General features: G+C 38.7%; 3 protein-coding genes across 4 annotated transcripts; 1 reads left to right on the top strand and 2 right to left on the bottom strand.

Annotated features, from left to right (window-relative positions):
• The first annotated feature begins 1590 nt into the window (after positions 1 to 1590).
• Positions 1591 to 5381, top strand: LOC112182154 (granule-bound starch synthase 1, chloroplastic/amyloplastic). Of its 2 annotated transcripts, none has more exons than XM_024320602.2 (14): positions 1591 to 1749; positions 1841 to 2181; positions 2282 to 2362; positions 2442 to 2540; positions 2643 to 2732; positions 3202 to 3265; positions 3362 to 3462; positions 3548 to 3657; positions 3734 to 3977; positions 4060 to 4236; positions 4345 to 4536; positions 4632 to 4718; positions 4810 to 4938; positions 5023 to 5381. In XM_024320602.2, the coding sequence occupies exons 2-14, from the start codon at positions 1858 to 1860 to the stop codon at positions 5143 to 5145; spliced, it is 1821 nt and encodes a 606-aa protein (XP_024176370.1). In that variant the 5' UTR covers positions 1591 to 1749; positions 1841 to 1857; the 3' UTR covers positions 5146 to 5381. The 2 variants fall into 2 exon arrangements, with proteins under 2 accessions (XP_024176370.1, XP_024176369.1); XM_024320601.2 differs by having other exon boundaries at positions 1595 to 1753.
• Positions 5382 to 5960: 579 nt separating this feature from the next.
• Positions 5961 to 7058, bottom strand: LOC112182156 (60S acidic ribosomal protein P1). The gene is made up of 4 exons (XM_024320604.2): positions 6919 to 7058; positions 6745 to 6817; positions 6340 to 6549; positions 5961 to 6241 (listed from the first exon to the last, which is right to left on the bottom strand). Exons 2-4 carry the CDS (start codon positions 6811 to 6813, stop codon positions 6188 to 6190), a joined length of 333 nt encoding a protein of 110 aa, XP_024176372.1. The 5' UTR covers positions 6814 to 6817; positions 6919 to 7058; the 3' UTR covers positions 5961 to 6187.
• Positions 7059 to 9817: 2759 nt separating this feature from the next.
• On the bottom strand, positions 9818 to 13927 carry LOC112182155 (RNA-binding protein 24). Its single transcript, XM_024320603.2, has 6 exons — positions 12944 to 13927; positions 12697 to 12829; positions 12300 to 12417; positions 12152 to 12188; positions 11758 to 12031; positions 9818 to 11663 (listed from the first exon to the last, which is right to left on the bottom strand). The coding sequence occupies exons 1-6, from the start codon at positions 13157 to 13159 to the stop codon at positions 11596 to 11598; spliced, it is 846 nt and encodes a 281-aa protein (XP_024176371.1). The 5' UTR covers positions 13160 to 13927; the 3' UTR covers positions 9818 to 11595.
• Positions 13928 to 15284: the final 1357 nt, after the last annotated feature.

The following is a 15284-nucleotide window of genomic DNA, read 5'->3' as shown; positions in this document are numbered from 1 at the left end:
GGGCGGAGCCACGTTGGGGCACGGTGGGTCCCGTGCCCCAGTGAGATTTTTATATATATACAAATTTGGTTTCATTATAACTCTGAGTGCTGTCTTGCTGTAGTGGTAGAGGCTTATTCTTATCTTGGGCTGGTTCTTGGTACGATTGCTGGTAGCAGCAATCTGCTATTTTTTTTCTCTTTCTTTTGTTTTTTCAACATTAATACTATTATTTATTCTCAGCAATGTGCTAATTGTTTTTTTATTTCTTTCTTTTTCTAACATTAATACCATTATTTCTTCTCAGAAAAAAAAATTAATAGTATTCTTTCATATAGTTTTAAAGTTCAAAGATAAATTATATTTTCATTATGAAAAATTGTCTAAAATCTAAAAACTATAAGTTTGATTAATAAAATATGTAATCTAAAAAAATATTGATCTTTTTTAGTACAAAAATAAATATTGATCTTTCCCTAACCTTATTCTAATTACAATTTTGATATATTTTAAGTTTAAGTTTCATTTTAAAATTTTTTTTTTTTTTAAACTTTTGAGTGCCCCAGTTGAGATCATTTTCGGGCTCCGCCACTGCTTTGGTACTACTCCAAAGGCGCTAGAGAAACATAGAGTGCACATTGGTGCTTAGCTTCCTAAATACAAGGAATTTATTGTAAAAGACAAAAGACCCTCCTTTGTCTCACATACATGTTGTTTATGAACCTTATAAAAGTTATATACGAGACTCAAATTGGTTAAAAATATATAAGCTCGAAAAATTTAAATGCGAACTTGAGGGGTGGAGGAGGGTTTGCATTTGGTATTTCCATACCCGGTTTTGGTGTATCTGAGATGGTACAAGCGAGAGAAGGTGTCGATAGTAGGGTGGTGGTAGTTTTGGGTTTACCGCAGTCCCAAGTCTGGGTTTCCAACAATCCAATTTCATCAGGTCGGAATCATAAAGAGTATATGTTTGGTCGATCAAATGATTGGTTGGGTGGACTCTAGAGTCTGGGTGGCGAGTTTGTGTTGGCAGATTGTATGGTTTAATTGGTCTTCTTGGCTAGACGAGAGATGAGATGTCAAGGATGCACTATTCCTGTGTAAGGGTTATAAAGTGAAGTTATGTTTAATTGACTTTGCCATAAAGGCGTTGTGCGATAGTTTTTTATTATTATTTAGTTCAAGTTTGTAGTTGACGACTTACAAGACGAGAGGAAAATAAAAATTAGCATTGTCTTGTTAAAGAAGTATTGTTAATCAGCTTTTACACTTTGTTTAGAGTCGGGGTTTTCTGGATTCCAACAGTATGTTTGGACTTTCAGTCTGATGTCTAGTGTGAGTAAAATTTCGTTTTATCACATCCATGTTGATTGTCGATCCTTACTCATTGTAATCTTTGATTACGAATGAAATTTCTCTTCTAATAAGGTTGTACGGAGCCGGACGTGGACAGACATTGACCCAACTCCCTGCCCTACTACTTGAACATCAGTCCAGGAACAATTTGCACACGAGAAATTCTTTGAGCATATTCCACCATGCGTTTTGCAAACTGGGTCCGCAACTCAGGAACTTGTAGACCGCAAATGAATCTTGAGGTCCTAGCCATTTCGAACCCCTCAACAAAGATCTTTTAGTCGCCATGTGAAAACTGGAAATTACACCCACACCCTCTTGACCACTTGCTTTAAAGCCCCAGAGTGTTCGGCACCTGAGCATTTTGGTCAAGAAGAAGAACAAGAACTCATTCACTGCAGCCTTGTCTAGGTAGGTGAGCTTTCTGTTTCCCTTTTGCTGATGATTGCTTTCTCCTAACTTTACAGTGATCTAGTTTCTCAAAAGTTCTACTCTTTTTCAGATCATTGCTAGCCATTAATGGCAACTGTCACTGCTTCAAGCTTCACTTCCACAAGCGCTCATGTCAACTACGGCGTGTCATCTTCCCCAGAGGCTAAACCGACGTTTCAGAACTTGGGTTTTGGGAAGCAGGCCCCGACTCATAATGGGTTGAGAGCTTTGAACGTAGCGACTGCGAAATCGATTGCAATGAGGAAATTGAACACTCGGAGTTCGAAGCGTTCGGGTGCTATTGTATGTGGGAGTGGGATGAATTTGGTGTTTGTGGGTGCAGAGGTTGGTCCATGGAGCAAGACTGGTGGACTTGGAGATGTTCTTGGAGGTCTCCCACCAGCTATGGCTGTAAGTTCCCTTTGTTTCCTTCAATTCTTTGTTTTTGACTACCAAATTATATATATATTGATCAATGAGAGCATGACCAGTGAACATGATCAATTTTCAGGCAAATGGGCACCGTGTGATGACTGTTTCACCGCGTTATGATCAGTACAAAGATGCATGGGATACAGAAGTGACAGTAGAGGTGTGTGTAGTTATATAATCTACTTCGGGATTTAGATATGAACTCTTCAATTTTTTTGACATTGATGATGTGTATGTAGCTTAAAGTAGGACAGAAGATTGAGACGGTTCGGTTTTTTCACTGCCACAAACGAGGGGTTGATCGTGTTTTTGTGGATCACCCGCTGTTTCTCGAAAAGGTTGGTCTTTTGGGTCATTGTTGTTTCTGAAGTCGAATAGTTTGATTAGTTGGAAAAGGGACAAACTTTAATTTGGTGTCTTGGTGACTCTGGTTTTTCAAGGTATGGGGGAAAACTGCATCGAAAATATATGGGCCTAGGGCTGGTAAGGATTACACAGACAACCAACTTAGATTCAGCATGTTATGCCAGGTATAATCTCCATCTTCGTCACTTTGTGCTTGCATGTGTTATTGGAATCCTCTGAAATTTACTCTGTGAAGTTGATCTTTCATTAAATATGCAAGAGATGACCACAAAAAGGTTTTAGATATGCGGTTAATCTCCTATGGCACCACTATATGTAGCTATGTACGATGCTTTTTGTAATTAAAGATTTAGGCTTCTTGCACAAGTGATTGCATCATACATCAGTAAATGGTTGTGTAGGTGTTTGGTTCTAAGTGAGAAGTGGTCGAAAGGGCAGCTTTTGCTGAAGAGATTGCCTTGTGGATTTTTGCCTAAAGTTTCTAATTTGTGTTGCATATACTCTTAGTTACTCTTAAGCTGTTAGGAAATGGTATATCAATCCTTGCATCTTATACCTGTCCTTACTGATTTCTTTTTCTTTCCTGCAATTTTATGTTCAATTCTGATGATTGTATAAACTTATATGTTTTAGGCAGCTCTAGAGGCACCGAGAGTTCTGAATCTTACCAGCAACAAATATTTTTCAGGACCATATGGTAGGAAAACTCAACTACAATTCTCTAAACCAATACTGACTATATAAAATAATAAAAATCATTTATGAATTGATACTATGAACTTCCTACATGCAGGAGAAGATGTTGTTTTCATTGCCAATGACTGGCACACAGCCCTCCTCCCATGCTACCTGAAAGCCATATATCAATGCAAAGGAATATACAAGAGTGCCAAAGTAAGTGACTGGTGTAAACCGATTTGTCTTCTGCCCATTCCTGTCATATGCAATTCCTTAAGGTAGTGTGCCAATCTTGTTACAGGTAGCCTTTTGCATTCACAACATTGCATACCAAGGCAGATTTGCATTCGCAGACTTCTCACTTCTCAATCTGCCAGCTGCATTTAAAAGCTCCTTTGACTTCATTGATGGGTATGGTTTTCTGGGCACAATAGAATAGTGGTATCATATGATTGCATCTTGAGTATGACTCATTCCAATTCTACAGCTTTGACAAACCAGTGAAAGGGAGGAAAATTAACTGGATGAAAGCTGGAATCTTAGAATCTGACAAGGTCTTGACCGTTAGCCCGTACTACGCCAAAGAACTTCTTTCTTCAATTGAGAAAGGAGTCGAATTGGATAACATTATTCGGAAAACTGGAATTCTTGGTATAGTAAATGGCATGGATGTCCAGGAATGGAACCCGTTAACTGACAAGTATACAGATGTCAAATATGATGCGACAACGGTAAGAACAATTATTAATCTTGAAATTCCATGAACAGATTCTTTGATTTATATGGCAAGTTTTTGAAGTTTGGCTTGCTTAGGTGACGGATGCAAAGCCTATTTTGAAAGAAGCCCTCCAAGCAGAAGTCGGTTTGCCAGTGGATAAGAACATCCCTGTAATAGGTTTCATTGGTAGGCTTGAAGAGCAGAAGGGTTCAGATATTCTTATAGAAGCGATTCCCCACTTCATCAAAGAGAATGTTCAGATTATAGTTCTTGTAAGTACCAGACATGGAAGATGTTTTCCCCCTTTTGCAAATTTTTCATCCTAATTACTAAAAAGCTATATCTATACTAACCTAAGCTGCATTCTGCAATTCTCTCAGGGGACTGGCAAAAAACCAATGGAGAAGCAGCTTCTCCAATTGGAAGAAGAATACCCTGACAAAGCTCGAGGAGTAGCAAAATTTAACGTTCCTCTGGCCCATATGATAACAGCCGGAGCTGATTTTATGTTGATTCCCAGCAGATTTGAGCCTTGTGGTCTCATTCAGTTGCATGCTATGCGTTATGGAACTGTAAGATCCGTGCCTCCAAGAAGTTCTTCCTTCGAATTAGCATACTGTTTTTTCTAACTGGGTGGCTATTACTAATTCACCCCTGCTTTTTGCAGGTTCCCATTGTTGCATCAACTGGCGGGTTGGTAGACACTGTTAAAGAAGGATTCACAGGATTTCAGATGGGAAGTTTCAATGTCGAGGTAATACATATTTTTCTTTAGGTTCGCACTGAGTTTCAATTACGTTAGTGTGAGCTTCAGCCTTAGAAATAAATCTTTATAAATCTTTCAGTGTGACGTTGTTGATCCTGTGGATGTACAAGCTGTGGCCACAACTGTTACAAGAGCTCTTAGAACTTATGGAACTCCGGCTTTTGCTGAGATCATTAAGAACTGCATGTCTCAAGATTTCTCATGGAAGGTATGATACATGAAAATCATGGATAATCCATTCCATAGAATCTCGATATTCCATATCTAATGCGATTGTGGCACATTGGGACAGGGACCTGCTAAGAAGTGGGAAGAAGTGCTGCTAAGTTTGGGTGTTGCTGACAGCGAACCCGGACTAGATGGTGACGGTGAAGAAATTGCACCCCTCTCCAAGGAAAATGTCGCAACGCCATGAAAACAAAACGAGTTCAACCTGTTGATTCAGTTTTGTGAACACGGAACAGAATCTGCTGTCCGAACTGACCCGCCTTGAGTGTATTGTGACAAAGATTATGCAGTTGTGGAGGCATAAGTATATAATTAATAAGTGAAACCGTAGCCTAGTTTCTGCAGGCAGTTGTGGCTCTCACCGCACAGCCTAATAGCTAGTAGTGCAAATGAAAATCAATATTTTTTGTTCTAATTTGTATCTATCTTTTCTTGTATTTTGCACCAAACCGTAATTAATCAAGCAAAACACCAACTCCACAATTAAGGCAATATGGGTTTAGGGGTTTAAACACCAAACAGTTTATGCCAATGGGTTCAGGGTTTTAAACACCAAATCAGCTTTACCATTCACCACAAGGTCTACTTATGTTCCAGGGTTTAAACACTGGCCAATTCAAAAATGTGTGACCAGCCTACTCGTGGCAGAAGACCATAAGAACACAAATTGGACGGAGAAAACATAAAACCTAAGAGCAGAGGTGATGGCTGTTATGGACAACAAACAATTCAGGCACCATTCAGCTTTCAAACTCCGGTAACTTGTGTCCCACACACATGAAAGGATTGATTCTAGCTCTCATCCATCTCAAGACTATTCTACCATGGTTTAGAAAACCTAAAACCCAAACACAATCAAAGTCCTAGCTCCTTAAAAGATTAAGCCACTACGAAATTTCACTCTGACAGAGAATCAACCATAGCCTTAAGTCATGCAATTTGTATATTCTACCCCAAGTTATATGCATAACACATCAATACTCTCAAGCAACCACATGCAGGTAAATCTTTGGGCAACATAATTATATATCACGAAGCTTAAACGCAAATATTCAAAATTAAGATGAATGCCCAGAAACTCATGACTCTCTGAACAATCTGTCTTCACCAATACACAATTCCAAAACCAAAAGGGAGAAACCCTAGTAGATTAAATAAAGTAAAATCGTCTCAAAAGTACTACAAGTTCTGAAACATAAAATCACTGCTTATAATTCTGAAAGGAGCTCCTAGTCGAACAAGCTGAATCCCATATCTTCATCACTCTCTTCCTTTGGCTCCTCCTGCAAAATCAAACAAACAAAGAACCCATATCAGATAACCCCTCAAAAACTCAACCACAGAAACAAATTCCATAATCTCATAAGAATAATTCGACTACCTTCTTCTCTTCCACTGGAGCAGCTGCAGCAGGGGCGGCGGCGCCTGCACCTGGGGCAGCAACGGCAACAGCACCGCCACCGCCTCCGGCACCAACATTCAAGATGAGGTCACCGATGTCTCTCTTCTCAGCAAGCTTGGCAAACAAACCAGGCCAGTAGGACTCCACAGAGACATTGGCAGCTTTGACCAAAGCGGCAATCTTCTCAGCCTATAACAACCAATCAACCATAACAACAGCCTCAGAACACAAACACACAACCAACCCACAAACATAGATTAAACAATAACAGCTTAGAAAAAAACAACAACAATTTCTACCCAGCACAGATAACCCAATAACCATTAACTCAAAAAATCCGAACTTTTTATGAAAATATCAAGCAGAGAAGGAAACGAAGCATACAGTGATGGGGATGCCATCGTCGTGGAGGATCAAAGCGGCGTAAGTGCAAGCAATCTCTGAAATCGACATGGCTCTGCAATAAACCACAAACCAGAACCAGAATTAATACTCTTACAGTGAACAAATGAACGCTAAACCTTTGGGGAATTGGGAGGGAGGGAGAGGTGGGTTTACCTGAGGAAGATGAGATCTGAGAGTGATTGTGCTTAAGAGTGCTCTGCGGCTGCTGCAACACCACAATGGCTCTGCTTTAGGGTTTCTGATTTTCTAGCGAGGTCTAGGTTTTTAAAGGCGCTTAAATGGGCTCCCTCATATCTCTGAAGCCCATTTGAAGAATGTGGACTGACAAGTCAAAAGGTCCATAACCCAAAAGTGGTTAATATGTTTTGATGTAGATGAAAACGACATCGTTTGCATTGAGGACTGAAAAATAAAACTGCTATATGTATCACTTCGGAGGACGGTTGAAAGAAATAAAGTCGAAGAAGCGAGCAAGATAGTGAGTTTCTCGAATGTTAGGTGGTTCTCGATTGTTTGGTTGAAAATGAGGTTCCAAAACATAATCAATCATCAATTTCACTAAGCAATGAATCAAATATGATCTAGAACTAGATTGACGAGCCTGTAACCACATCCATTAAGAATATCTCGAATTTGAATCCCAGTCGTAGAGTTGCAAAGTTCGATCTGTGATTAGTGAGCAAGTCATGTAGGCTTGAGTTTGTCTAATTTGTTTGGGCTGTTTGGCCCGAATATATACCTAACAAAATAGAAGGCGATTTAAAGTTTTGAACGTAGAAGTCCTCTCAACATTTTGTATAATATGTTCAAAGGTAGAATGATAAAAGATGCCCTAATAACTAACCGTTTCCCACCCGAACATTCACCTTTCTTCTCATAATCATCTTAATTTGACTATCAACCTTTATTCTCTTTATTATGAGTATAATCTAGATAGTCGATATAAATTTAATTTTATTGTCCTCATGCATGGGTGTTATAACGCTTTTAACAGAGTCAACCAACCAACAAATCCAATAACTAGAATTGGATTTTGACACCATGTGGAACATGGTAAAGAACTAAAGATCTTCACACTACCGAAACTGTTTTTTTTTTTTTTAATAGGGTTGATTTTTATTAATAATCAAGCCATAAAAACATACCAGAATTTAACAGAACTTATATAAGGTTCTGGGACAAACTGAATAACCTATCTAAGCCACAATTAAACTCATTAAGATCTAAATGGACGCCTGCTGAACAACAAGCCTAAAACTACGTAAGAATAATCTCACCCTCTAAGGAAAAAAGTTTTGAAAGTAGAAGTCATATCAACATTTTGTATAATATATGTTCAAAGGTAGAATGATAAAAGCTGCCCTAATAACTAACTGTTCCCCACCCGAGCATTCACCTTTCTTCTCATAATCATCTTAATTTGACTATCAACCTTTTTTTTTTTTAAATGTGGATTTCATTAACGCATGCCAAGATGACCATTACATATCTTTTTGTTGTCTTCAACTAGACAGATCAAGAAGTTGTAGTAAGAGAACTACTGTGATACGTAGAAACAGACCATCTATATTCGAACTAATCGCTCACTTATTTGAAGTGAGCCTATAAACTATGGAGAATAATAAGACATAGTATAAAGGCCCCTACCACACCTATCTATATTTTTTCCCATCAAGCTAGGGCTAGGAGGTTTGGTTGTGTAAAACAGCCTCATAACATCTTCAGCAGCAGCTTTTGCCAGTTTAGAAGGCTTTGTTTATTTTCACCCTTACTTCTGACCCGCAAGACCCATAACTAATAGTAAAAAACCACCCTAGTGTAAGGCTCCAAACTAACTACCAAGAGCCCAAATGCAAAACCCAAACATTAATTGGAACATGGGCCCATAAGCTAGTCCAGGGAACAATGAATACCCCAATTTCAAAGGGCACCCAAGCTCTTAGAGGTCTAACGCCAATGGCCTGTTTTGCAGCACCGGCTCCTCCCATCCTCTGCCAGGTTGCAGGTGGAGCCATGACTTGGCCAACACCATCTTCTATAACAATTCTCGGATTAAACCGATCAAACCCCAATGTCCACACCACGCCAAATAGGGCATCATCCTATTCGACTGCAACGCCATCACCAAGCCCAGACACACTCTCTGTCAGCCTGACTGCAATATCGGCGTAGCCATAGCCTGGGACACAGCTCTGGCAATGAAACAATGCAAACTCGCATCCATCCACCTTCCCAAAGTAGGGTGCAAATTATTTTTCTTCAAAATCGAGTTCGGGATACCCGAACTGCTTCTTTAGTTCAAAGGTCTGAAAATCATATCTCCACTCATATTCCGACCGCCACCGCGACTGCAAGCCATCGCTGAGCATAAAATTGTCCACCCTGCCATTGATATTCAGTCGCGACCAAATACTCGAGCCACCAGCCCAAGGGAGCGGTCCAAATGAACCAGGCACCCCATGATCAGTGCCATCAAAGGCCACGACCCCAGGATCAATGTGAAGAGGTAGAAGAAGTTCATCAGAATGAACGATAGGTGGGGGACGAAGACGTCTTGAAGCTGAGGGGAGAATCGGACCCAAAGGCCTTGGAATTGGAAGTCGGCCAGAATCGGCTTGAGAATCGCAGACACAGGGAGGCAGTAGTAGTGGGAGTGCAAGAATGAGCACAATAAGAGAGAGAAGGGTTTTCATCTCTTTAGGGTTTTTTTTTTTTTTTTTTTTTTTTTTTTCCGTTCCTTAGACCTCATTTTTTATGAGTATAATCTAGATAGTTGATATAAATTTAATTTTATTGTCCTCATGCATGGGTGTTATAACGCTTTTAACCATAAAATAGAGTCAACCAACCAACAAATTGAATAACTAGAATTGGATTTTGACACCATGTGGAACATGGTAAAGAACTAAAGATCTTCACACTACCAAAACTGTTTTTTATTTTTTTAATAGGGTTGATTTTTATTAATAATCAAGCCATGAAAACATGCCAGAATTTAACAGAACTTATATAAGATTTCTAGACAAACCGGATAACCTATTTAAGCCACAACTAAACTCATTAAAATCTAAAGAGACGCTCGCTGAACAACAAGCCTAAAACTACATAAGAATAATCTCACCCTCTAAGAAAAAAATATTTATCTAATCTAATCTGTCAGGCACACAATTGTGGTACAAATATCAACTAGAAAAGTCTTAGAAAAACATATAGAAATTACCCCTTCTGCAAAGGCTTGAGTCTAGAATGTCTTGTTTTGTTGAACCCGAAACAAGTACTTTCTCCTTCCTCTTAGGGTCGGAGCTAGTACCTACCTCAGAGTCTTGAACATCCAACAACCTCAGCCTCAAGTTGGTCTTCCTGCTGGAAAGTTCTCCATCATGATCCTTGGGCTTGTTACTGCGACTCCTAGGGCGACCCTTCTTCTTTGGGATCTTCCCAATAGTAACCGGGACCTTGACAAGTTCATCAAGATGAAATTCACGAGATATCACCACCAAGCTAGGCTTTAGCCCCTTTTGCAAGCTCCACTCACCTTGGCACCATTTCCGCACGCCCAAATGCTGTGCTTCCTGCAACATCAGGTTCAAAAGCAATAGAAGATGCAGGCCCACCAGTCACTAACCCATCAGGCCCCACCAGTCCATCACCTGCAACGTCAGAGCCAATGGGCCCAAGCTCCGAGCCCACAACCACTTCCATCCCAGACCCAGGCCCGCTGCCACCCCAAAACTGTTTTTATCTCTTCTTCTTTTTTTAACACGAAGTTTCTTGGTTAAAACATGAACAATTTGTTGGCATCACTAGTGTACAAGCCCTTGTGCTTGTTATTCTTGTTTGTTTTCTACTATTTAGAATTTAGGAAAGCGCTCTAGTTTTCTTGAACACCCAAATTCCCTCTCAAACTCCGTCCTTAATTTCAATTTTAAATATAATCTGGATGGTGCTAATGTGCTATAGAAGGTTACTAACTCTTGTCTTTTCATTTTCCTCCCTAGTGTACCTGAATTTCAATTTGCACCTTTAAAAGTTAAAAACAAGCAGATTCTGAAAAACCAGCATGACAACTTTTGTGAGATACCCTTGGATGCCAAACACATTCTTCAAAGCTCGAAAGAGATTGGTTATGCAAAAGAATTTGAATCAGACTGACTAAACATTGCCCAGTGACAGTAAAAGCATCTACCAACAGAGAAATAAGAGAGACAAATCTTCTATTTTTCCAACTAATCCTGTGATCTCAAAAAGTATCAATCATGAATAGTGGACCAAACAAAAAAAAATTACAAGTTAAAATGGCCAAGCTCTCCTCCTAGCTTTGACCAAACTGGGATTCAAAGATATAAAATCAATCTTTTTCATCCCTTCACTTTTCCAATATAAACAAGAGGGTATATGTCATTGGATGCTCTATGCATCCTAGACACAATCATCTGGTAAATTAGTATCTGAGGTAGAATCCAAAGCCAATATTTAGCTTCCACCCCCATGCCATGCCAGCCAATACATGAATGATTAAGTCCTATGATCCTTAAAATTCTTCTCCTAATGAATGCTAACAACTACTAAAAAGACTTGATTCCCTATTTCGCCTAATTATCCCGAACATGTATGATGATGATTGAAGACAATGATGATGATGATGATGTTAGTTGCACAAGCAAGCTTCTCTAAAATGCAGACTTTGGTACCCTTTTTCTTCTATTCTTCTGGTTGCTGATATATATCTGCAGCAAGGCACCCTTTTGATGTGGTTTCCTTATTAACATGTTCCCTTAACTTTTGCACCTGATCAACTATAACCCATTTACCAATGTGGTTAATTATCTTTTAACTCGAAGAATTCTGTTCAGAATTGGTTGCAGAAGCTCCAGTTACCCCAGAGGCTATTGTTACACCTATAACATGAATTTGCATGTAATCAAATTCTCTTGAGATGGTTGAAATTGATTAGTAGTAAAGAATGTGGAAAAGGGTGATTTATGTTTTTACCTGTGGTGGTAGAAGTGGTAGTAGCAACTGGGATTGAAGAAGGAAGTGAGAGAATCCCAGCTGAAGAACCATAGTGTTGAGGCAAATATGGGTACTGCACCATTTGGGGATATTGAACTCCAAAGCCTTGTGCTTGGTTACTACTAGCCTGTGCATATTGAGCAGCAGCATAGTATGGGTAGTAATTTTGGTACATGCCAGCTGGCCCTGATGCCCCAGCTGTGGTGGTGTAGTAAGGTGAGAATTGTTGACCACCATAAACACTATAATAGTTCTGCAAGAAACAGAGAATGACATTGTTTAATCCAATTGTTTGTGAATATTGAATATGAACCAATGCTGCATCAGAAGCCCAAAATAGAAAGGAATTTATGAAAATGATAGATGATTTTACCATGGGATATATGGAATCTTGTGAATATCCAGAGTACCTGCAAGTGCAAAACCCCAGAAGAATTCATATATTAAATACAGAATAACAATATGCAGAAAGAAAGAAAGAAAGATTTGGGTCAATCATTCCCTACGATTTTATAACTCACCCATAAGCTGAATAAGGAAATGTGTATTGACCACTGGGTTGATGGAAGTATGTGGATGAAGAGCCATGAAAAGCAGGTGGAGCTACCAAACCAGGTGCTGGTCTAAACCTTCCAAAACCTGCATTACCAAAATAAATGAATCAAAAGAAGAAAAAAAAAGAAAAAAAGTACTTTATTCATGTTCTTTTCAATCCAATCCTAGCATTTTTAGATCCACATTTCAATTCACTACCAAACAAACACAGCAGCAACTGTGAAAATGGGTTTTGAGAATATGATCCAGGAGATCACTAACATGTTCATGAAAGTGGATATCAAAGTGAAGATATAATTTGGTGATCGAAACTCAAAATCAAATAAAAAAGAGAGAAACTTTTAGTATGAGAAAGACAGAGACCATGTTGAGGAGTGGGTGGACGAGTTTTCTGAGCACCAATAGAAGCAAGATTGCAGTTTGCTCTTCTTCCATCAATAACAGGAGATGGGTTCTGACAAGCCCTCATGGCTGCCTCTGGATCCTTAAATGTGACCTAAGAAAAGATCAAAAATTTTATGATATCAGAAACCAGAAAAAGCTTAGAGAGAAAGATACATGCAAATAATGAAAGACCAAAATCCACAAAAGATAAAATGGGGAGGCTTACAAATCCATAGCCTTTGGATCTTCCAGTGTTTTTATCTGTAATAACAACAGCCTCCAAGATCTCTCCAAACTGCTCAAAGTACCTCCTCATAGTCTCCCTCTGAGTCTCCCAAGCCAAACCCCCAACAAAGATTTTGGTGAAAGTTGTGTCATTGTATTGATGGCCTGGAATATTATTGTTACCCCCCACCATCTGAAATTGCCTTGCTTGAGACATAACACAAACACAAACACAAGGGTGTCCCAACAAAGCAAAGAAAACCCAGAACCCCAAAAACAGAGAGAATAAGAATGAAAGAAACTTTTTCTGGGTTGTTTTATTTTTGTTATGCAGATTAAGGATATCACATCAGAATGAAAAGAAACACACTCGTGCAGAGCTGTGATTCTTCTTCTTCTTCTTCTTCCTCTTCTTCTTCTTCTATAACCCTGTTTTGTTTTTCAAAGGGTATAATAATGATAATAATAACTCTCTCTTTTTAGGACAACTCCTCAGATTCCTCAACAACAAGGATGATACCCGTAACGAGAAAATCATTACTGTTGAGGGTGGAAAGGGAAAGAAGAAAAAACAAATGCTTCAAAATACTTATATAATATCCAAAATCACACTACTAACAGAGAGAGAGAGAGTCAGAGAAATTAATTAATCAAAATCAAAAATTTTGAAGAAGATCAAAGAAAAAAGAGAAGACAAAAAAGCTGCTAGTGGGCACCCACGACACAATAGTATGTCCAATGAAAATGTCCAAGACCAGAAGACCATTACCTTTTCTCGCTGTAATACAAAAACATAAAAGAATGGATTTTCAGCATAGTGAATTGAAAATCAAATTAATAAAGATTACATTTTTATTTTGGTTTTGTGGGAAGGTGGGTCTTGGATCGACATTTGCTTCGCTGTCTTCAACCTTCCATTTTTCCTGTGCTCTCCGTTTATGTCATTTTTTTTGTGGGTCTCTGAGATATGATACCTTGAGTCTCTGTCCCTCTCTCTCTCTCCTCTTTCTCTCTCTAAAGCTGCAGCCAATTGCAAAATTCTGTAAACCCAAAAAAAAAAAAAAAATTACAGGAAATGGTGGGCCAAAACTTTCTGGCACGACCTCCTAAATTTTCTTCAGCACAAAATTTGGGTACTAATTTTACTAAGGGCACCTCTGTTCTTCCTTAAGTACATTACTAAAAACCCAATTTATGCCCACCATTGCAGTTTTACCTAAAACTTGATCCTCTTCAATTTTGGTTTCCCATTTTGACAATGGGTCCATTTTATTTATGTGTTTTGCTGTCCAGAATTACCTCATCTTTCATGATGAAAGAAAGAATTACATTGCCATTTGCCATATTGTTTAAGCAGTTGTTGTGCAATTATATCACAAATTGATCATGTTAAGTAGTTGAAAGTTGAAGAATTGGCAGGGTTAGTTGTTGCATCACAATAATGACCAGCTCTGCAAATTTTTCTTAATGCCAATGATTCACAAGCTCATCACCTCTAAATCTCATAGCTATAGAGGTTTAGGGTTTTGGTTCATAACAGCTGAGGTTGACCATGCAGATAGGGCAACCTGGTATTTTCATGGGGAGTCAAAGTACTTAGGGGCACCCCCATCTAATTAGTAGTTGCTAATCTTGTACTAAATATGATTAAGAAAGAAGAAGCAGAGGTAGGCGTGGTAAGCGGCGTCTATAATGGTCGAAATGGGAGAGTGGAGAATTTACTAAATTAGGTCTGACCGGAGATAAAAATAATTAAAAACTCATCATGACTTTCTCCACCCCACAAACGGTTTTTGGACTGACGGAGAGAACGGTCAAACCTCTTGTGTTTTTTTAATTCATTGAACTTTTTCTGGGTTTATTGGGTGTCGGCTCTCTTGGCGGCTAGTCTTTAGGTCTTAGCTTGGCTTGAGGAAATAGAAGATGAAGGTGACGCGATTATGTCATTTGGTTAGTAAACTCTTTGCTTTGCCTACTTAGGGTGACTTGGTTACATCTTTGTGTCATTATTATGTCGATGTAAATTTATATTCATCTTATTCTGTATTTGGATTGAATATTTATATCTAGATAATGAAGTAGTTTTGTTTTTCTTAGTACTTGTCAGTACCAATCTTATCTGGTCCGGTACATACGCTTAAATGATAAAATTACAGTAGAAATGTATGTAATCAGCCGATGTTATCAAGTGCAGACCATATCGACATTGTGTAGTTTCATTCGTACAGGCAAGATATCAAAGATTGCATGTTAGGTTGTTTTGTTTGTCATGTTATATTTACATTTGTCTTTCAAACAAAATTGACTAACAACTCTTTCTCAAAAAAAATTTGTCTACCAAC

This window comes from Rosa chinensis, chromosome 1, assembly GCF_002994745.2.
Source record: "Rosa chinensis cultivar Old Blush chromosome 1, RchiOBHm-V2, whole genome shotgun sequence".
Classification (NCBI taxonomy): domain Eukaryota; kingdom Viridiplantae; phylum Streptophyta; class Magnoliopsida; order Rosales; family Rosaceae; genus Rosa; species Rosa chinensis.
This window is presented reverse-complemented; position numbering and strand designations above follow the sequence as displayed.

Bases quoted from the DNA above. Each gene is read 5' to 3' on its own strand.
- LOC112182155 (XM_024320603.2), bottom strand. From the start codon at position 13,159: ATGTCTCAAGCAAGGCAATTTCAGATGGTGGGGGGTAACAATAATATT. The intron at 12,189-12,299 runs GTGAGTTATAAA...TTGCACTTGCAG, and splicing joins TTTCCTTATTCAGCTTATGG to GTACTCTGGATATTCACAAG. The intron at 11,664-11,757 runs GTAAAAACATAA...TTCATGTTATAG, and splicing joins TACCACTTCTACCACCACAG to GTGTAACAATAGCCTCTGGG.
- LOC112182154 (XM_024320602.2), top strand. From the start codon at position 1,858: ATGGCAACTGTCACTGCTTCAAGCTTCACTTCCACAAGCGCTCATGTC. The intron at 3,266-3,361 runs GTAGGAAAACTC...TCCTACATGCAG, and splicing joins ATATTTTTCAGGACCATATG to GAGAAGATGTTGTTTTCATT. The intron at 4,537-4,631 runs GTAAGATCCGTG...TGCTTTTTGCAG, and splicing joins ATGCTATGCGTTATGGAACT to GTTCCCATTGTTGCATCAAC.
- LOC112182156 (XM_024320604.2), bottom strand. From the start codon at position 6,813: ATGTCGATTTCAGAGATTGCTTGCACTTACGCCGCTTTGATCCTCCAC. The intron at 6,550-6,744 runs GTATGCTTCGTT...TGGTTGTTATAG, and splicing joins ACGATGGCATCCCCATCACT to GCTGAGAAGATTGCCGCTTT. The intron at 6,242-6,339 runs GTAGTCGAATTA...TTGATTTTGCAG, and splicing joins CTCCAGTGGAAGAGAAGAAG to GAGGAGCCAAAGGAAGAGAG.